Raw genomic sequence first — 22013 nt, forward strand, 5'->3', positions numbered from 1 at the left:
GAATAAAACACATTTAACCTGAATAAATTAAACATAACCATGAATGAACAGAGGAATAGATGAGTGAAAGAGGTCGGTAAGATAAGCAACTTGGTTTTTATATACATTCAACATAGCTGATATGAAAAGACATTGTACAATTAACAGGACAAAATTGAACGTTCTTGATTACAAAAGATGTGGTTGCAAAAAATCCTCTGTTTCAATTTACATGTTAAGTACCGTAAATTGGCATCGCGACAAAAGGGGATCGACTAAACCAGGTTGAATCAGAGAACTACTTCAAAGTTCAGATAGAAGTAAAAAATCAAATGAGCTACAGGCTTAAGGTCATAACCACAGATGAATGAAGGGCTATTAAGTTAAACATTTAGAAATAACCGTCAGTCCCTAGCTATTAAGGCTGCCACTAATGAAAGGAGGGATCACCATTTATTAAGGTAACTGGAATTCACCAATACCAGGATATTTCCAACCATGCCGTTCAGGATAAGAAGGATACCATAGCTCTCCACACGGACCTAATCCAACTTCAATTTCTGATATCATTCCTTCCTCAAAAAACTCATCAAATTCAACTTTGAAGCTCCTCATGTAGTCGAAGTAAACCTGCATTGGTTCCATTATAATATAACAGAATAGAAAATCTCAGCATTAAACAGTAAGAATGCATAGGGTCTGATTCTTAGAGCATACAAAAGGAAAATTCTCCCATTTTCATCCGAGTCTCACCTATTAAAACTTTCACCCAAAAAAACACTCTCTGATTAAACAAAAACTCCAAAACCAATTCAATGGTTGATTCAACAGGTTTATACTAGAAAGAAAATAACGATACAGTATGGATACTTAGTCTTTTTTTGGTGGAAAAGAATCTTGTTTTATACCAGTTGGAAAACAATGCTTTTGTTTGATACAATCTGATCTTGGTTAAAATCTGGTATCATTTACAGAAAGAGGAAAAAAGTAGTAGTAATATACCCATAATACGCTGCAACATGCTTGCATTTCTCCGCACCAAGTGTGGTTAATCATGTCAGCATCCAGAATCACAACCTTGGGCCTGATAAATAAAGCCAACTAGATACTCGAGATCAAAAAAGGTGAAACTACATGAATAGAGAACTAAAAATAAGATAGAAGTCAGTTCTTTGCAAAACCAACAATTGCATTTACCAAAAAATGAAATAAAAATAAAACCCAACAACCAAAAAAGAGGAGCATGTGCAATAGCAGTCATGTAAGAGTTCAGTTCGAAATTTCAGATTAACCCATTACATCATTTCTATAAAAAATATTCCAATTATGGCATTATCATTGAGCAAACTAAACATGTTGGCAGAAAAACAAATCTTATGAAAATGGTGTGTGGATTTATAGTTAACCAAAGCATTGATTATAAAACTGACATCTAACTGATCAAAAGAATAATCTTTACATTGATAACATACAAATGCAAAGGTGATATCAAGTTTTTCAACTGCTTCCCAAAAAAATAATAATAATAATAATAATAAATAATAAATAAAAAAATAAAAAAAAACCATTTATAACTTCTAAGTCGTCTTGCTAACTACACCTTAGGTTAAGTCCCAAACTTACAATATTTGGATGTATGATAGTGAAACTGTAACATTGTTCTTTGCATCCAACATTAATTCCTTGAAATATATGTAGTAATACTTGGATCTACTTTTATCTCAAGGATTACCACAACTGGGTCTTTCAAATTTTATATTCTCCATTACTTTCCAGCCAAAAGAAGAAGAAAAAATAGGAAACTACACACATTTGATAACAGAAACAGAGATCACTTCCAGAACCTGTTGGGATAAAAATGGCATCACACTGCCGGATAAAACACAAATGTTTGTGGCTACCAATACAATATGTGGAAATATATATACCAGCCCAAGCATCCTTACAGTATATAAGCACATAACTAACATTTTTCTCTGACTTGACCATATGCTTTTTCAAAAATGATGCTCCAAAGCACAAATCCGGCACAACTTGCACCCACACCAAACACCAATCCAATACTTTATCTTCGTACAATTGTCTCACGATCACATAATTGTTAATTCATAACACCAACCAACCCATGTTACTGGTACAAAATATAATCACCTACACCTAATCATCTTATATTAAGAAGACATCATACAATAACAATGAATGTTTTACACTGTGCAAGTGAAGCAGCTTTCATTTGCCAATTTCTCAAGTGATAATGCAAGCTCCATTGCTGGATAAAAAAAATAAGGACTGAGAAGACATCAAATCCAATGCAGACAGCAGATAAAAATGAACCCAAAGGGCAAAAGCCTTCTCTAACAAATAGATACATATAAAGAGTCGTTTGGGATATAGATATGGGTGTACCTAGAAGAATAGAGACGCACTGAGTCGGAGAGAGTAAAGAGAGATAGTTGAATTTCAGAGGAATACTGGACAACGACGAACCGCACAGCCATAGCTGTTGGCGGCGGTGATTCCGCTGCGAGAGACAGTTTGAAAAAAAAGTATTCAATAAATCTTACAGAACTATAATAATTCAGTCATGAGCTTCGAATCATTGGCATTTCAATTTTAAGATAGTATTAACTGTTTACAAAATTAGAAGCAGCTGATGGCATAGCATACCGGTTTCAAGCATGCTAAAGTTGGACATAATCTTCGGTATGTAGAGGTGTTTTCTTTTCTGAATCTTTCTTGCAACAGATCACAGCTGGTTTCTACAAATTTTGAAAACCGAAGCTGTTAGTATGGATGTCTGTTAAATTTAATCTCATAACAGTAGGACGTATAAGAAAACAAAGTGAAGGCGCATATATAATCCATGTTTCCCTCTTTTTCATCTACTCGTGCTATGTTTCCCTCTTTTTAATATACTCTATCAGATAAATGTGAGTGCTAAATGAGTGCATTTAAATCAAAAAGAGTTGACAGAGGCATAATTGGAGAAAGAAAAGGTCTTTATATCAATAAAAAAAATGCTTCATAGTTGGACATAGAAAATGAAGAAAATGATTGGATGAAACAAAGAAAGGCCCTTACAATTTTGACAGAGGCATTCTCAGCAAGTTAAAAAAACAGAGGCATTCCCAAACAGAAGATACAATCTGCAGTAAAAGGAAAATATTACCTGAGGAGGAAAAATAAAAAGCAAAAAGTAAAAAAATTGTAAACCTCAGTAGCAACATAGAATGCATATGAATGAAGCATTTTTTTTTTTTTTTTTTTTTCAAATGAAAACTTGTAAGAAAATAAGAAAACCAAGTGAATAATACTTGAATCAAGAAAGTCCCCAACGCAGCACAGGGGGGCATCTTCACTGATAGCACCAATCCAGAACTTTAAAGCAGCACAGTCCAACAAAAGCAAATCCATATACAGCTGAACAATTATCCGCCTCATGTGGTGAACAGACATGCTTTCCAGCAGATACTCGTACATGCTTACCCTAACTTTTCTCATGACCTGGTTAAAAAGATAATAGCAATCATGACTAAGAAAAAGGGAGTCAAGTTTTGAAATATTTCTAAAGATGTTATAAGAATGAGCCCAAAATAAAGATTTCAAAGTGCACAAAGTTCATGCAGAAGTGAAATTCTCTTAATCTCAAAACAACATCTCTGCTGTAAATAATGGTGAAGCCTGTAGTCCAAAATTAGTAGTAGGGTTCTAGGCATCAATCCATCAACTATCGAACGTTACGCAATCTACATAAACCGATAAAGAAAAAATATCGCTCTGAAATAAAAGAACTGATCATTTAAATTATTCATGACAGAACCAATTTTGATTTGAAATATGATGGCCAAGAACAAATCACACTTCTTTTCAATGCTGACCATGAATCTTCAGAAGTTAGAAAAGATTTTTTTACCAATTGAAAAGACAATGGTCACATATATCAACAATTGACCACCAATAAGCGTGAAGTTTCGCATGACAATGCAATAGCAGCTAGACAGGATGCCATTCTAGTAGTCATTGAGAACAATTCTCTTCATTCATTAGAAACTAAAACCAGAGAATGAAATTAAAATTGAACAAAACCATAACCCAACCTGAGTTTCAAACCAACCTAAGCACAGATTCAAACCATTATGCAAACACATCACAACTTGGTGTTCTCACGCGAAACACATGCAAAAGTCAATACATTTGGTTGTTTTTATTAAAGAACCAGGCTCAACTTAAGACATAACGATTGCACATTCCACCATAACAACCGCAAATAAATATACCTCAAAAGCCAAAGGGCGAAGTGCTGTGTCCAACGATCCAAGTTCCTGAAATACAAACTTCGGGATTGAAAGAAAAATGACCTGGTGAATAAATTTAATAAGTTTAGGGATTAGTATTCTGAAAGAGGATTGAAATATTAAAAAAGTAATAAAAGGGGTAAAATTCTATACATCGAACGACAGTCAACCCTAAACCCTGGTTTTGAAGATCAATATATTTGTTGTTTTTATTGAAAAAGATGATATTCACTTCCATAAACACATTCCTCTTATGAACTCCAAAACGATATTCAATTGTAACTATAGTCTTGTATGATAGTTTCCTAAGGTCTCTTAATCTCAAAACATCTCTGCTGTAAATAATGGTCAAGACTGTAGCCCAAAATTAGTAGTAGGATTCTAGGCATCAATCCATCAACTATCGAACGCTACCCAATCTACATAAACCGATAAAGAAAAAATATTGCTCTGAAATAAAAGAACCGATCATTTGAATTATTGATGACAGAACCAATTTTGATTTGAAATATGATGGCGAAGAACAAATCACACTTGTTTTCAATGGTGACCATGAATGATCCTCAGAAACAACAACATATTGTTTTGAACAAACCAACAACAACAACAACAACCATAAAAAAGCAATAAAAAACAGAGCATTTCACTCACAGGGTTTGTTCAAAGGCATAAAAAATTAAATCTATTTCTAACAACAACCATAAAAAAGCTATCCCTGTGAATCAAACCAAACAGAAAATAACATAAATAAACAGATTTGTTAGGAAACGATTAACAGTGCATCACATAAAAAAACTCAGCATTTGATTCACAGGGTGAGGACAACAACAAATAATAGGGTAATGAAAAAAAGGGGGCAAAATGCATACAGTTTGATTTCTGCAGAGAAGTTATGACACTGAAAGACCAACACAACAGGAAGAAAAAGAGAAATTAAGAGGAAGTGGTATTATCAGACAGTGAAGAAGGCAGCACAAAATATCTGTTTTTCTGTTCCAATTTAATAATTTAAAAACAAATCTTTCACTCCTAACTAAAAGTTGAATAACCGAACCAGAACCAGAACCAGACAGAAAACAAAGCAGGAAAAAAAAAAACAGGTTTCTAAGCAGGTTCAAACCAGAAACAGTGAAATAAGGGAAAAATCGGTTCAAAAGGGACACTTAGCTTTGAAAGGAATTCAAGCTGCCAGCTGGGAGAGATCCTCATCAATGCTTGCAGACATAGCTTCCAGCTGGAACCAAATCTCTGAAACCAACCCTAGGTTTAGGCGTCCCTTCATGCCTCACCGCTTCTCTAAGCAGACCTCACCGAGAAAAACAAAACCCAAATTCCGGGCAGCCCTACCTATTGCTTTGCTCATCCTACCGCTCCCTTTCTCCTCCAATTTTTCCTTCCGGGAGTCCTCCTCTCTCTTCTCCTCTCTCTTCTCTCTGGCATCGCGCGACCCCTCCTCTTCTCTCTGCCATCCGACGACTCCTCCTCTCTCTCTTCTCTCTCGCATCACACGACTCATCGTTGCAGGCTAGGCCTGCCCGTGTCGGCCATCCATCCGAAAAATCCAAACACAAACAAAAGCCACCAACCAAGTCACAACCCAAACCCCCAAAGCCCATCCAACTAAACCTGAAAAAAAAAAAAAAGCCCAGTCGAAATGCTAAGATTAATGGCATGTCCGTAAATAGAGTGAAATTGGGTACAATGAACAGTAAAGAACAGTGCCAATTGCAATGCTTTCTTTAGACTAAAGTAACGCTAATAAGAAAACCTGGGCGCATTGCTGTGGGATTGAAAATTATATTTGAGATTATGCAAATTCATTCACTTCATAAGCAGTGTTTGAGTCAAGAACTGATGTAATAAATGCAAAAAAATTAGAATGAAAATTTAACTCGACAAAGAGACCTTAATGATCTGTCTCAATTCATCATTCAAGACTTGGTCGAATTGTGATTCGCTCACTCTATCCCTAAACAAAACAAAACCAAACCAAGTTCAACAAGAATTATGTATGATCTTTGTGAAACTACATAATGAATGATACCACATTGTTAAACAAACATGGACTGGAGCTGATTTTAAAATTCATTTAAAAGAGAAGTGGTAAATTCATTCGCTTGAGTTCAATTTGCTTGGTTATATAATGAATGATACCACATTGTTAAATGCCTAATTTCACTCTATTTGTTTGATTGTTGATAAATACCATATTTTCAATATCATTGATGATTCAATTTTAACCTAAAACCTGAGACCATCTTCGGTTCTTGGCAGATCAAATTTCAATAAACAGCCTCACATGTGATATGAACAAAAAGAAATAGATATCTTTGGGATTAATAACTTACCATCAACGGAGGTCTTCGTAAGCCAGGCCGGCCTAGACGTTGTAAATCACGAGACGCCTCCAAAATATCCACGGAGAGTACAGCACCAGCAACAGCACCCAATCCAATTCGAATCCATAGTGCTATATTAAAGAACGTAGAAAAAGTTAATTATTACAACCCCATATTTTATAAATGCCATATCCCAATCTTATATTCGATCATATACCAAGACATTGAGGCTAACATTTCTAACTAAAAGCCTAGAAATCATAAAGCAAAGAACAAATCTTTTGTCTTGTAATCAATGATGCCTATATAATCAAATTTCGCTTACCAAAGTGGTCTTACTAATATTATTCACAGAAAAGAAAATTGAATGAAAAGAAAATAAGATAGACCAAAAATCTTTCTTTGATTTGAGCTCACCCAATAAAAAATCCTTCAATTAAGAGAAAAGAATAAATCATACTTTCATACAATATCTTAATTGAATTAGCCTTTGGATTGAATAAATTAGAGGAGAATCAAGCGATTGAATAAAATAGACGACATGAGTGTAAAAATCATTACCTTTTGATCTCGTCACATCTGCAATTCATAGTATCATCATATCCTGTGAACCAGATTTCTTAGACTGATGCTTAGCTTCAGTACTAAATTTTTACATGACTAATTTGAGAGATTAGAGGTGTGTGAGATATGAAGTTTTTAGTGTTCATGTACATTTGAAGAGAGATTTGTTATGTTTTCTAAGGGAAAAAAAATATAGAAAAGGATAATAGAAGGCTCTGTTTGGTGTTCTGAACAACTAAATCGATCCTTTCATGGGATTTATTTTCAATCTTGATTATGCATTTCTTCAAAGATAAAGATAACAAATATTTTAAGCGATTCATCACATGCTTCGAGTAATGCATGTTAAATCTTACCAAGGAGTTGGAATTTGGTTCGGATGCTTCTGGCAAATGAGTTGTCCAGTTGTCAAGTCCTTATGCATTTATTTTACACAGTTGAGACACGCGTGTCAAAACGTTTGATACATGCCTTACATAGAAATGTATCATTCTGCAAAACAGTATGTAATACTTTTGTATAAGGAATAATAATCATCTATAAAATATTTATTCAAAATGTAAAAATGCAGTGATATGTTTTTTAAGAAGAGTTAAAAACATATAATTAAATTTTATACCTTGTGTAAATCAGGATCTAGAAAAGCCACTTCGTCACTTGTCAATTTCTTGCTTGTGCGTAAAACTTCAGCCTCACTTACTTGTTACAATTTGCAAACACGTATGATCAAAATGTAAAATTGTTTGAATAATTTTATGAAACTGATATTTCTTTTATTTTTATAACAGCGAATACAGTTTAATTGTGTTAAGAGTTATAAAAATACTTACACTGACTTGTACGCATTAACTTCTGGGATGTCCGGATCAACAAAGAAAAGTGATTAGCCAATGCTGTTCATCACAATTTCATCTGTGCATTGAAAAAATGATAAGAAAGTGCAAAGAAAATGCTGATAAATGGTTTTACTCACATAGGCCAAGTATGAGAACGGCATGATACAATTACTTACTGTACCATGATTTTAATTGTAATGCACAAAGTTTTAAAAAGCTGAAAATAAAAGAGAAAAATAATTAATAACAGAGATTGAGAATCAATTTATTAATGTATTTGAAAATTAATCAATCATATATAAAACAAAGAAATATGATAAATCACAGGAAGTGAATATGATTAAATTATGTGAGGAGAAAAGATTTAAACAATTTATATAAAGCTATGTTCAAAAATAATAGTAAACAAAGATACAAAAGATTCGTTCTAACTAAGTTGAGTATCTATATAAAGCTTCACCTTTAAGCTTGTAAAAACGACAACAATTAGGAGAGGCAGTGTTTCGACAGACGAAAAGCAAGATTCGTCTACAACATCCGCCCATTGTGTTAACAGTGAGATGTTCCCTTCTACGGAAAATCAAATCAGAAACAAATATATACACGTTTTTCAATACAAAGCAAATTCTTAAGACAATTTATAATAAAAGTGATAATAAACAAGGAACAACCTGACATTTTGAATATGTATGTCACACTTGTATGCTACCCTTTGATTAATCCGTTTTGGCTCTAAACATTGTACTGCAGTGAGATGACTAATGACATCTTGTAATTTAAAAGGTAAATATAAACATTAGTGTTTTTAATCTGTATATATGGACACACATATGATAATATCACCTGTAAGAATGTCAACTTTGTTCAAGTGCAGATAAAGGGTGTTGTAATCCTGTAAGAAAAACCAGTGTCGGGGATGGGTTGAAACACATTTGATAGCTTTTTGAAGTTTGTTTTACCACTGAAAATAAGTTGGGTCTCATACAGCACCACCTTGTACTGCCCCTTCATTCTAGTGGTCTGAAAATTTATGATTTCATAGCAACCACCAGGTTCAATTTTTGAAGCTATGGTCTCATAGTCAATGTCTGATGTGGAGCCTTGAACCGCATGGAGAGATGCAATAAATTGTTAACATGGAGAGATGCAATAACATCGAGAGATAGAATGGATGAAAATAATTAAACCACTCGAACCAACATTTTAAAATTTTAAAAACAGAAGAATATAAAAAAGTTTAGACAGAGCATAAAGTTCGTCTAAAAATATTTATTTCCTATGTTTACTTGGAGTCTGAATACATTACAGGATATTGCTCGAATAAGATTACATCTCATTCATTATATGGAATCAAACAATGATGTAAAATTAATGATAGAATATATATCAATGTGTTATGATCATCTATATATATATATATATATATATATATATATATATTTAAGATTCACTATTGAATACATTAAAAAGTATGATAAACAACAATATTAATTGGCTAATCAATCATTCTTGCTATAATTCTTGATCAAAATAATAAAACAATATTTTCTCATCGTCTCATCAAGCAAAATGCAGTGCAGAGATGTGTATTTCTCAGTAGTTCCTGAAACCGTTGATTTCCATATTCTGCACACGCGAGCTTTGATTTTCTCAACTTTTATATACGGGCGTAATTCATAGATGAGAGTTATTTAAACCAAACATAAGTTTTATAAGTTAAAGAATTGTTATCACCAAGTCTTAGAATAAATAATTATATAAGTAATAATATTAATCAAATTGCTAAGCAGCATATATATAGCCAATAAATCAGATAAATTAGATATTTTTTGTATATTTAATATATTAGAGTATAAAACTTAGACCAAATGTGTAACCTTTAGAGCAGTTCCAGTGTGGGAACCCTCCCCCCAGGCAATATACTATTTAATCCACCTAGTGAACAGTAATTACCTTTAATGAACAGTAATCATCTTTTGCATCTCCACCGTTGCACTTGAATAGCTCTGGCAATAGATAATAAAATATTAATTTTTTTCTCATCCAATCCATCAAACATCTCATCACCCTTTCCTTTTTTTTTTTTGTTTGACCGGTTCTTCTTCCTCTCTCTCTCTCTCTCTCTCTCTCTTCTCTCTCTCTTTCCCTTCTTCCCCTCATTTACGTTTATTTGACCGGTTCTTCTTCCTCTCTCTCTCTCTCTCTCTCTTTTCTTTCTCTCTTTCCCTTCTTCCCCTCATTTACGTTTTTCCCTCATTCCACCATCATCATCTCTCCTCTTCTCTGCTTTCATTCCCTCCCTCCTCGGTTTCTCCTTCTTCCCCAGTCTCTGTCTTCCTCTCCTCTTCTCTGCTTTCATTCCCTTCCCTCCCTCTTCCACTTCCCTTCTCTCTACACATAGCGGCAATTCGATGATCCTTTTTTTTTTTTTTTTTTAATTTCTGGTTTGATTTATTTGCTGCCGATCAAATTTGATCCTATATGCGGTGGTTTTAGAATCGCAATTTTATTGGAAATTTTAATTTAATTTTTTGAAATTGATTCTGATTAGTTGATGTTTTTCGTTGAAATTGAGGGTTTGGGTGTGTAGATCCAGGTCAAATGAGGGGAAGGAGGACGGGGAGATGCAAGGTCGGCGCATGCACCGATGCCGCACATCAGCCACACGTCACACAGCCCTTAGGCTCTCAGGCTGTCGATTCCTGCCTGGCCTCTCGCTCGGGCCTGCTCGGGCCTGCTCGGGCTTGCTCGCCAGCACACGCTGGACTTCATCACTCGGGCTCTTTGGCCCTGTTCCTGCGCCTGTCCCTCGGGCTGGAGCACACGGTGGAAGTGCTCTTAGGCACTCTAGCTAACCATTTTTTGGGCATAAACAGAACAATTACTGACTAAATAATAATGTTATGCAAAACTAACATAATAACACAACCGCAGAATAAGAATAAGTCACAAAAATACATGACAATAAGAGAAAGTAAAAAACAAAGAAAAATGAAAGCAAATCAAAGAACCTCAACTAATTGGACACCTAAATTCTTTAAATCCAAAACTAACAGCTCATTATACATACTTCCCAAGTTATTATAATAAACCACAGCAATAAATAAAAAGCTTTACAACACATTCTAATTAAAATCTAAGGAAAAAAAAGTTTAGTTTTTTCCATTTTAAAGTCGAAGAAACAAAACCCACAAATTTAAATAACCATGTGAATCTTACCCTCTAATGTTTCATAAGCACAGAAACTATCCAAGATGTTGTTCTCCCTTTGCAAGTGCAACCTGCAAAACAAATCAAGCAACCAAAAAACAAACGAAAGGGTAAGTAACAAAGCTCAAAAACCCTAGCACAAAAATGTCATAAAACAGGATAAAAATAGCCAAAAAAACATATAAACTGTGACTAACCCTCTTAGCACCAACCAGAACCCGAAACCCAGGCAAAACCCCAAATCAGTTTAAAAACAAATTACTCCAAACAGCTGATATCATAATGAAAGAAATCTAAAGTGCTGTCGTTTTTTTTTTTTTTACCAACGAAAAACATGACAGCAACACAAAAAAAGACCACGACAACTGAACAAAAAATTGTGAGCAGCGAAAGAAAAAATAAACAGTAAAAGAAATTACCTCTGAGAACGACATACAATGACAGAGAAGAAAGCGAGAGCAAGAAGAGAAATGAAAAGCCAGGAAAGAAAAAGCAAACAAACCCAACAAAGAACTCAGCGATCATCGACAGCTGGCAGCAATGATACACATCTTTCCACCAAAAAATAAAAAAATAAAAAAACACAAATTTGGAACATGCAGGGAGAAAAGGATGGAAAAGGGAAGAGAGAGAAACAAAAGCTGTGCATGGATGGAGAGAGACCGCGTCTATCCATCAGAAAAAATAATTAAAAAACACAATATCATAGCATCTGGAACATGCCCAAAAAAAATGATAGAAAAGGGGAGAGATTCATAAATAAGTTTCTTTTCTTGGCCGTCCAAGCAAAACCCAATAGCCTAACGAGATTTCGGTGTTGAAGCTTGGCTACCAATACCATCTCGTTCTTAAACTCTTCCGAGCCTTAGCCAGAGTTCCTTGATAGCCTCTTCACATCTACTTCTTGACCGTTTGAAAGTATACGCTGCAACAAAACTTCAATCAAACAATGAAACGTCCATTCATGGCATTCATGGACAGCTTCTGAGGGTCCAAAATTATTCAGATTTTACATGCATAAAAGTTGGAACTTTGTAGACCTCAAGGAGCACTCATATCATATACTGACTAACATACCCTGTAAACTTGACCGAAACCACCTTCGCCTAACTTGTGATCATTGGAGAATTTGCTCGTGGCTGCTTGGATGGTAGCAAAATCAAATTGCAAAGACTCGACAGTAGTAATGTCATTCTCACCTGCACAACCAACCAAACCATAGAAGCATAATGTTTATAGATGACGAATAAATGAATGGAAAACTAACGAAAGAGTTGAAAAGTTTAAGTTTTAGTGATAATGATAAAATAAAGAGTAAAATGAATAGTATTATGTTTGATTTTTTAATGTAAAAATATGATTTTTCATTAAAGTGAACAGTACAGCGGGTTTTTCGTTAAAACTCTCATAAATGAAAGGAGAATCAACGAGACTAAAGGCTGGTTTGGTATTGTTATGCTTTGATAAAAAATTGTTTTTGTTATGACGTAAGAATAAACTCATTTTTGCTGCTTCACGTTTTCAATTTTTTTTTTACCTAAAACTGTGAAAATAAGTTGTTTTCAAGTGTTTACCAAAAATCTTTTTGAATTTTTTTTTTTTTATATCTATTTTTTATAAAAGTATCCAGTAGCAAACGAGTACTAAACAAAAGGAGAATTGCAGAAGAATATATTTGTTAACCTGCTGCTGCTTGATTGTACTTCTTTCTTGCTCTCCTAGTTATGCATCAGTAAGCAAAAACAAAAAGTAGCAGAGATACAAATATTGGTACAACCATGGCAACAATTGTAAGAGTTGGGAATAAGCGTTTTGTACAAGCGACCCAGTTATCTTAGTAATTTTTTGACAACCGTGGATTTGATGGATCTGGGATTTATCGGGCCTAATTTCACCTGGAGGGGAATAAGAAAGGGACAATCTTATCGAGGAGAGGTTGGACCGGGCAGCTGCTAATGGTATGTGGCAAGACCTTTGGCCTAATACTGTGGTCAGTCATGAGACGGCTGTTGGTTCTGATCACTGTCCGATTGTGGTTCAATCTCAGCCTCCGATTAGGAAAGGAAAAAAGCCTTTTCGTTTTGAGGCTTTCTGGGCTAAGGATGAAGAGTGTAAGAATATTGTGCTTAAGAGTTGGAGGCTGCAAGGTAGAGAGAACTGGATGGATACGTGGCATCATAAACTCTCGGTTTGTAAGTCTTCTCTATTGAATTGGAGTAAAAACAAATTTAAGAAAAGAGGGATGGAGATTGAGGCTTTGGTGAATCATCTAGATTGTCTGCAATTTAATTGGGGAGACATAGGGTGAGATGGCTTCGTGAGGGAGATGCTAACAAGGCGTTTTTCCATCGATCAACCCTCTATAGGCGAAGAATTAATAAGATCGCCAAAATCAAAGGGGTGGACGGAAATTGGGTGGAAGATAGTCGTCTGGTCTCGGGCTTAGTGGAGGAGCACTTCCAAGCTTTGTTTACATCAGGTGGCAGTAGGGACTGGGGAGATTTGCTTGATTGTATTGAGCCTTTGATCTCGGACACGATGAACGCAGAACTTATTAAACCTGTGTCTGAGGCAGAAATCAAGGAAGCGACTTATCAAATGGGTGGAATGAAGGCTCCGGGGCTGGATGGTTTCCAAGGCATTTTTTACCATTCCTATTGGGATATCATTGTGGAGGAGGTGAAGGGTTTGGTGGGAGACTTTATGATGGAGTGGGCATCTCTAAGCGGATCAACTCTACTCATATTGTGTTGATTCCTATATTCTCAAGTCCGGAATTGGTTTCTCAATATCGTCCTATCAGCTTATGCAACTTCTCGTTTTAAATCCTTTCGAAGATCTTGGCTAATCGTCTGAAGCCGTTGTTGTCCGGTTTAATCTCTCCCATGCAGAATGCTTTTGTTATGGATAAGCAAATCCAGGATAATATTGGAACTGCTCACGAATTGTTTCACTTTCTGAAGCTAAGAAAAGCTAAGTGGAAGTATGAACTGGGTATTAAACTTGATATGCATGAGGCATATGATCATGTCGAATGAGATTTCTTAGAAGCTTTTTTGATAAAGTTGGGCTTTTGTCAGGGTTAGACCAATTTGATCATGAACTCTGTGAGTTATGTGGAATTTGCGGTGTTGTTGGATGGTCAACCCGGACATCCATTCACCCCTTCCAAGGGAATACGGCAAGGAGACCCTTTATCTCCTTACTTATTCCTCTTGGTTAGTGATGTTTTATCCCGGCTTATCCAGCGTGGTGTTGATGGGGGTCTGATTAATGGTGTTCATATGAATCTTACGGGTCCTACCATATCGCATTTGTTCTTTGTGGATGACACATTAATTTTCCTCCAGGCTAATCGACAGAACTGTGATAATATCATGCATATTCTTAACATGTATTGCTTAGCCTCGAGGCAACAGATTAGTCTTCACAAGTCCAGTGTGTATTTCAGTCGTAATGTTCCTCCACATTTGCGAACTCAGCTTAGCTCCATTCTGGGAATGCCTTCGGTTTCTGATCCGGGGGAATATCTTAGCCTGCCGGCCATTTGGGGGATATCTAAAAGACAAAGCCTTGTTTATGTAAAGGGGAAAGTTCTTGGAAAGATTCACGGATGGAAACAATCATCTCTATCTCTTGCTGGTAAAGAAGTTCTTATTAAAGCTGTGATACAGGCCATTCCATCCGACCCTATGAATCTGTTTAAATTCCCGACTGCAGTGTGCAAAGACCTGGACTCCCTTGCTGCTCGCTTTTGGTGGGGTGATGCTGACGGTAAAATGAGGATACATTGGATGAGCTGGGATAAGCTGGGTCGGCCCAAATGTGAGAGGGGTTAGGATTTCGGAATTTCCAGGACTTCAATGATGCTTTGCTAGTTAAACAATGTTGGAGACTTATTCAGAATCCCACCTCCATGTGGGCTCGGATGCTCAAGGCTAGATATTTTCCTCACTCGTCATTGTTTGATGCTAAACTTGGAAGTCGTGCCTCGTGGGCTTGGGTTAGCCTTCTGGTGGGCCGGGATATCCTCAAGGCTGGTGCCTATTGGCAGATTCTCAATGGCAAGGCTACTAGACTGTGGATTGATAGGTTGTTGCCGTCTATCCCTCTTGGTCATCCGGTTCCCCGAAGTAATACTCATATTACTTTGAACACAAAGGTTTCTTCTTTTATATGCCAAAATACCATATCTTGGGACATTGACTTCTTACGGCCGTTCATTTCGGAGGAGGAGATCAAAGTTATTCTTGCCACCACGCTGGGAACTTTATCTAATCAAGATCGATTGATTTGGACAACAAAGAAAAGTGGTAAGTATTCAGTTTAATCGGGTTATCACTGGATTCACTCGAAGTACGGGGGCTTCAATATCTACGGATACTCTGCTTTGGAAGGCAATCTGGATATTTATTTTTGAGTTGAAAAATCACTACAATGACATCCTTTATATTTATTTTCTCTTGTCATCATGACCCATTGAGTGTTACATTCGGTCAATTGAGAGATGTAGCCCCACTTAATAGGAGCACTACAATGACTTTTTACATTAAAAAATCAATTGTGGTGCTATTCATTTTAACCTTTATTTTGTCTTTATAATTAAAACTCAAAATTTTCAAACTATTTTCATTAGTTTTCCTTAAAAACAAAGGTGATTTTAGAGAGATTAAACTAAATAATATGGTTGTTGATAATTGAATTATGTTGATTAATACGCTTATTTTTTATTGGTGACACGTCTTTTAGTTTTAAAATTTAGTCACTCTAATATTATCTTTTGATTAAGCCCACCTTGTACTTATCTTGTGTACGTAAGAAAGGTTTAGGTCAGCTGATATACCTATAACTCGTGTTTGACGGTTTCTTCGTCTTCTTCTTCTTCTTTTGGTTTTTCAAAGTGATACGTTCATGAATGAAATGTAGCCAAGAATTGACAGGAGTGTTTGAACCGGCAGACAAGTTTTCTCCTAAGAGTTGAGTTGACTGGAAATTTCAACCAAACTGTCCTTGCCTTTTTTTCCTCCTCAAATATTCAACAATTACATCTTTGATTTTTTTTTTTTTTCCTTCTTTCATATTACAAGGCTACTTACTATTCTTAAACTTGAACTTGGGTATAACGGGGCCGAAAATGTCTTGACCAACCGACCTAATCAACTTCTGCTATTGAACACATTCAATTAATGCTTTCTAGACTTCTTTAGTCTTCAGAGTCTTAGAAAAGGTTCCTCCTTTGTGGGTATGGGTTGAATCTCCTTTGATTACATGGTCTGGATTGAATCTTCTCTGGTTACCTACCCCTTTAAATTTTTGTGTCACCTAATAAATTTACAATGTACTAAAATAATTATGGATTTGTATAAAAGAACATAATCTTCATTTTCTGCTCTATGTAGGTCTATACGTTGTAAATAATACATGAAAAAAGTAGCATGTAAAATTTGAGGAAGATGCTTAAAAATGATGGTTACGTTAATGAGTATCAAAATGTTTAATTCGGTTATTATAGACTAAAGGACTTACTAAACCGTGTCAATCACGTTATGTGGAAAATCAAGACATTGAAGAAATTCAAAATACATATTACACTTGCATCTTTGATGTTTTCAATCCTAACAATGGTCGATCATCGTAGGAAACGAAATTCAAGTTTCATGTTTCCTAACAAATAAATATAAACAGATATGAACAATTCGAGCACCTACAAAAGTTTATGTGATTTATTATCATATAACAGAAATTCCGCGTATAAATTCTAAGTGCACAACGTTCATCTTTTTAAGGATGGATGATACCATGTTGGTGCATTTTGTTATTGTCTAGAGAAGGTTGTATATATAAGCAGATATTACAATCCGTAACAGTATTAACTTATCTATTCACACTATCTAGGGTATACTTGAGTGATAGATCCTTCATAAACAGACGGAGATGACTTGTTGATAGATTGAGAGGAGTCCAGCGCTGCCTCTGACATGTTTCCCACTGCTCTACTTCGGAGGAAAAATGCTGGTTGTTGAGGTAATGGCATAGTAACAGAGTCGCTATTGAGCATGAGAATTATTGATTGCGTTGTAGGCCTGTCAGCTGGATTTTCCTGAAGACAAAGTAAGCCGATGTGGATGCATTTGATTACTTCAGTTCTCGAATAAGAGTCTCTCAGACATGGATCCAACAATTCCAAAGGTGTCCCGTCTCTCCATAACTTCCAAGCCTGCATAATATTCAAAAGTTTAATTCATGATGCTATGTCAATGCAGGAGAACAGAACACTACACTTTTCATTTTAAGCTTACATGGCTCATGAGGTCCTCAGCTGGATCCGTCTGAAAGAAGTAATTGTTCTTCTTGCCACTGACAATTTCTAGCACTAAAACACCGAAACTATACAGATCGGACTTGACAGAAAAATGTCCGTGCATTGCATACTCGGGAGACATATAACCACTACAAGGAGCATAAAAATCAATATAGAAATTATAACAAAGATGTAACGAGAAAACATTTCAGATTCAATTCGATAATTGCAAAACAAAAGTGGTTGTGAGAAAAGAATGAAATAGGTAACTTACAATGTTCCGACAATTCTATTTGTGTCTGCTTGAGTTTGATCAACCCCAAAGATCCTGGCCATGCCAAAATCAGATATTTTTGAATGCATCTCCCCGTCTAACAATATATTGCTGGCTTTGAGATCACGATGTATAATTCTAAGTCGGGAATCTTCATGCAGGTACATGATTCCTCGAGCAATTCCTGAAATAATCTTGAAACGTCTTGACCAATCCAATTGTCCTTGTTTCTCAGGGTCTGCAAACCATAAAAATCCAGTTATCATCGACACATATAGTACTGCTATTGCAATAGGGAAAGACAATCAGATGTTCGACTGCACAAACCAAATAGGAAATAATCAAGGCTTTTGTTGGGCACATATTCATAAACAAGAATCTTTTCTTCGCCTTCCAAGCAAAATCCCAAGAGCCTAACCAAATTTCGGTGCTGAAGCTTGGCCACCAATACCATCTCGTTCTTAAACTCTTCCGTGCCTTGGCCAGAGTCCCTTGATAACCTCTTCACAGCTACTTCTTGACCGTTTGAAAGTATTCCCTGCGAGAAAACATCAATCAAACAATGGAATGTGCACTCATGGCATTCACGGACAGCTTCTGAGGCTCCAAAATTATTCAGATTTTGCATGCACAAAAGTTCGAACTTTGCAGACCTGAAGGAGCACTCATATCATATACTGATTAACATACCTTGTAAACTTGACCGAAACCACCTTCGCCCAACTTGTGATCATCGGAGAAATTGCTCGTGGCTGCTTGGATGGTAGCAAAATCAAATTGCAAAGACTCGACAGTAGTAATGTCATTCTCACCTGCACAAGCAACCAAGCCATGGAAGCACAATGTTTATAGACGAGGAATAAATGAAAGGAGAATCAATGAGAATAAACAAAAGGAGAAGTGGAGAAGGATATATTTTTCTACCGCTTGGTTCGTCTGCTGCTGCTTCATTGTACTTGTATTTTGCTCTCCTAGTTATGCAGCAGTAACCCACAACAAAAAGTAGCACAGATGCAGATATTGGTACAGCAATGGCAAGAATTGTACTAGTTGGGGTTTTGTTTTTTCCTGCAAAATAAACAAAAAATATTGAGAAATGGGTAAAATCAGCAGCCACAGCACAACACCATATTCCCCTGTTCCAAAGTCCACAATAGCTATCAATTACCTAACAAACTAATCTGATAATACAATAATCACTTGATCGGGGCTTCTAAAAAGGTTAGAACCGTTTTTGTGACAATTCGCTTTTCCGACAACATTTGGGAGAAAAACTTAAACTACATAATAGAAGCACTTTTCGAAGAAGTACATGCCTAGAAGCACTAATTAGAGTTTTAATAAAAGCATTTCAAGCAAAAATGCTTATAAGCAGACGCGTCAGTCACGGTTATACCCTTTACACTCAACTCAAATTTGAACCCCCTTTTTTTTTGTATGATATCGCTCGAAAAAAATTTCAACGAATTGATATTTGCTTAAACTTTAAAGTTGTCAACTTTAAAAATTAAATTTGATTTGAAGAATTGGTCACTTTACCTTTAGGCGGAGAAGGAGGCGGCCCTGGTGCAGGCTCAGGTGCTGACGTGGCGTTCTGGGCGTAGAAGGGGTAGACTTCGTACCTAACATTACAACTGGGATACACGAATCGTCCTCCGATTCTCCCATAACAGTAACTCGGAAGTTCGCCTATGGTCCCCTGAAGACAGCGGTTGCAATCCGTTGCCGACAGGTCCTGAGTGCACTGCGCGAGGCTGTACACCGAAATCAACCCATTAACATTTGCCCGATTCGTCCCGAACTTGTCGGCGTCTCCGACAGCCTCACTGGCCGCCTGGTTCACACTCGCCGCTACGACCTCGTTGAACCGAATCGGGTCGGTGGCGTTCACCGTGTTCCGCATGTAAAAGCTGGGCGAATCGGTGACATTGGAGAAGAATGACTCGTTGGAGTAGCGTAGCATGCAGTCGTCGTACCAGATCACCACCTGTTTTTCTACGGGGCAGCGTTGTCGGGCCAAAGCGGTTGCGTTGGCTACACAGATTTTACAAACGTCGGTGCCCACGACGTCGCCGCGGCAGAGGAAGAGGCCGTAGACGGCGTTGTTTGTGGTTTGGACAGTGACGTTGTAGAAGCCGGTGGAGGAGCGGTTGGCGTTGGACGAGAGGTTGAAGAGGAGGCGGTTGAGGTTGGACTGGAAGGTGGAGTTTGGGGTGAAGGTGGTGGTGTTTGGGCAGACGGAGAGAAGGAATACTGCTTCCGTACTGGTGAGAAAGCTGGGCAGAGTAAAAATGGAGAAAATCAAAACAAGGGTAGTCATGTCTTTCATATTTTGATGATTGATCATAAATTCATAGGTTTTTATATTGAGTATCAACAAAGCAATGCAGGCGTGGCAGCTTGACTTTCAGTCTTGACTCGAGTGTTTGCCAGAAGAGTTTCTCTCGTACAACCAAAATTTTACATATTAAAAAGATAATGGTTGAATTATTATTTAAACATTAACGTACTCATTCTTATTGATGATATATTATTTAGTTTATAAATTTAATTTCTCTAACATTACCTATAAAAGTTGGCAATTCAGGTGGGTTCAAAGGACAGTATTAGTGAGATCAAGTTTATAAACTAAAAAATATGTTACTAATAAGAAATAAACACATTAATTAACATAATTTAACCATTAACAATCACATCATTTAGTTTAAAAAAATTAATTTAAAATTTGAATCTCTTTAACATCACCGACTTTTTTCATTTGTTGTTTCATATTAAATGTGAGTTGGTGTTGAAGCTATCTCAGTGGGTCATTTTCTTTATCATCAAATTCATTGTAAAAGCAAACAAGGGGAGAGATAAAAATAAAAAATAGTAGAGTTTGAAGCAAAGTAAAATGCAATGGGGACGGGAGTGGTAGAATGTGGCGCCAGACTCGCCAGTTATGTATGGGAAATTCCAGCTTGGTGTGGATTTTTCTGAGGATTATTTAGTTATAGCATCAGGGAACAAAAAGTCCTGAAAAAAAATATTGATTTTTAACCACAAGGATGTTAGAACTTCGAAGTTCCTTAAACTTCAAAAGTAAGACATATTCAATAACTAAAAGTATAACACTCATTTCATACATTTCGTGAACTCTCATGCAACAGGATTTATTAAAGTAATTTCTCATTCATCATCATGTGAAAAAGTTAAAAACTTAAATATAAAACATTGTATTATTGATTTGAAAAATTGTTACAATGACATTTTTCGTAGTACTTTTCTCTTGTCATCATGACCCATTGAGTGTTAAATTTGGCCAATTGAGAGAAGTAGCCCCACTTAATGGTACCGCTACACTGTTAGGTTGTTCTCCCTCATATCCCCATCACGTGATAAGTCATTTCAAGATGTTCGTATTATATACGTTTTTGCAGTGGCCGCGCAAGAATGTTCAAATAAAAGTCTTAATTTCAAAAAAAAAAAAAAAAAAACTTCGGTGGACCATTTCGTCGAGTACCTAGTGGGTACTTGTCAATTCCTACGGACATTTGCCAAAAGCTTATGTGAACGTATGTCAACAACTACTATGACCAGTCGAGGGCAGCAGTAGGAAATTATCGAGTAATGTTGAGGACTGTCAATGTTTGTCAATTAAGGCATTTCATCGAGCACTTGGTTTGCACAATAGAGTCGCATACAAGAAGAGAGAAAAGAAAGACATGGATGATAAAAGAAAACAAAATTAGAAGGACAAAGTTATGATTTAGTTTGTCGTAACTATTTATAGAGGTCAATACAAATACACAATCAAATATACATAAAGATTTTACCAATGCTAGGATCATAAGCAACCAATGATCCCGTCTGAATTCCGTGATTGCATGTTTGTATTTTAAAATAATCACGAACATTAGAAAAAACATACATATTATTAGCCAAATTCATATCGGTGAAAAATAAAAATTGAAACGTTGGAAAAAATAACTGAAACTTTGCAATTTGAAAAGTCACGGCAGATAGTCTTTGTCGAACAGTCTAAAGTCAAACAACTTTAATTTGCCGTGTGACAAGTATCTCACTAGATATGTCACACTCGAAGCAATACAAAACTTTATTTTCTCTTGAATTAGACAATGATGCTTGAGCTTTTTGTAAGTATTAGCACAGACTCAGTCAAATTCGTTGAAGAAACGTAAACAAAGGGGACGAACTGACGAAGAAATTGTGTAA

At 36.1% G+C, this 22013-nt stretch overlaps 2 protein-coding genes across 2 annotated transcripts; one reads left to right on the forward strand and one right to left on the reverse strand.

Moving 5' to 3' along the window:
- Window positions 1-13183: 13183 nt before the first annotated feature.
- Window positions 13184-15062, forward strand: LOC137728594 (uncharacterized). Its single transcript, XM_068467333.1, has 4 exons — window positions 13184-13370; window positions 13703-13902; window positions 14061-14240; window positions 14472-15062. Exons 1-4 carry the CDS (start codon window positions 13184-13186, stop codon window positions 15060-15062), a joined length of 1158 nt encoding a protein of 385 aa, XP_068323434.1.
- Window positions 15063-16930: 1868 nt separating this feature from the next.
- On the reverse strand, window positions 16931-20145 carry LOC137727837 (cysteine-rich receptor-like protein kinase 10). Its single transcript, XM_068466672.1, has 7 exons — window positions 19338-20145; window positions 18723-18866; window positions 18489-18610; window positions 18126-18336; window positions 17799-18036; window positions 17523-17673; window positions 16931-17440 (listed from the first exon to the last, which is right to left on the reverse strand). The coding sequence occupies exons 1-7, from the start codon at window positions 20143-20145 to the stop codon at window positions 17111-17113; spliced, it is 2004 nt and encodes a 667-aa protein (XP_068322773.1). The 3' UTR covers window positions 16931-17110.
- Window positions 20146-22013: the final 1868 nt, after the last annotated feature.

Source organism: Pyrus communis, chromosome 3 (assembly GCF_963583255.1).
Source record: "Pyrus communis chromosome 3, drPyrComm1.1, whole genome shotgun sequence".
Classification (NCBI taxonomy): Eukaryota; Viridiplantae; Streptophyta; class Magnoliopsida; order Rosales; family Rosaceae; genus Pyrus; species Pyrus communis.

Excerpts from the sequence above, each read along its gene's own strand:
- LOC137728594 (XM_068467333.1), top strand. The coding sequence starts at position 13,184 with ATGTGGCAAGACCTTTGGCCTAATACTGTGGTCAGTCATGAGACGGCT. Across the intron at positions 13,371-13,702 it reads TAAGAGTTGGAGGCTGCAAG|GTGGCAGTAGGGACTGGGGA; the intron begins GTAGAGAGAACT and ends TGTTTACATCAG. Across the intron at positions 14,241-14,471 it reads TTAAACTTGATATGCATGAG|CGTGGTGTTGATGGGGGTCT; the intron begins GCATATGATCAT and ends CGGCTTATCCAG.
- LOC137727837 (XM_068466672.1), bottom strand. The coding sequence starts at position 20,145 with ATGATCAATCATCAAAATATGAAAGACATGACTACCCTTGTTTTGATT. Across the intron at positions 18,611-18,722 it reads AGCAGCAGACGAACCAAGCG|GTGAGAATGACATTACTACT; the intron begins GTAGAAAAATAT and ends TTGCTTGTGCAG. Across the intron at positions 18,037-18,125 it reads CCTTGATTATTTCCTATTTG|ACCCTGAGAAACAAGGACAA; the intron begins GTTTGTGCAGTC and ends TATGGTTTGCAG.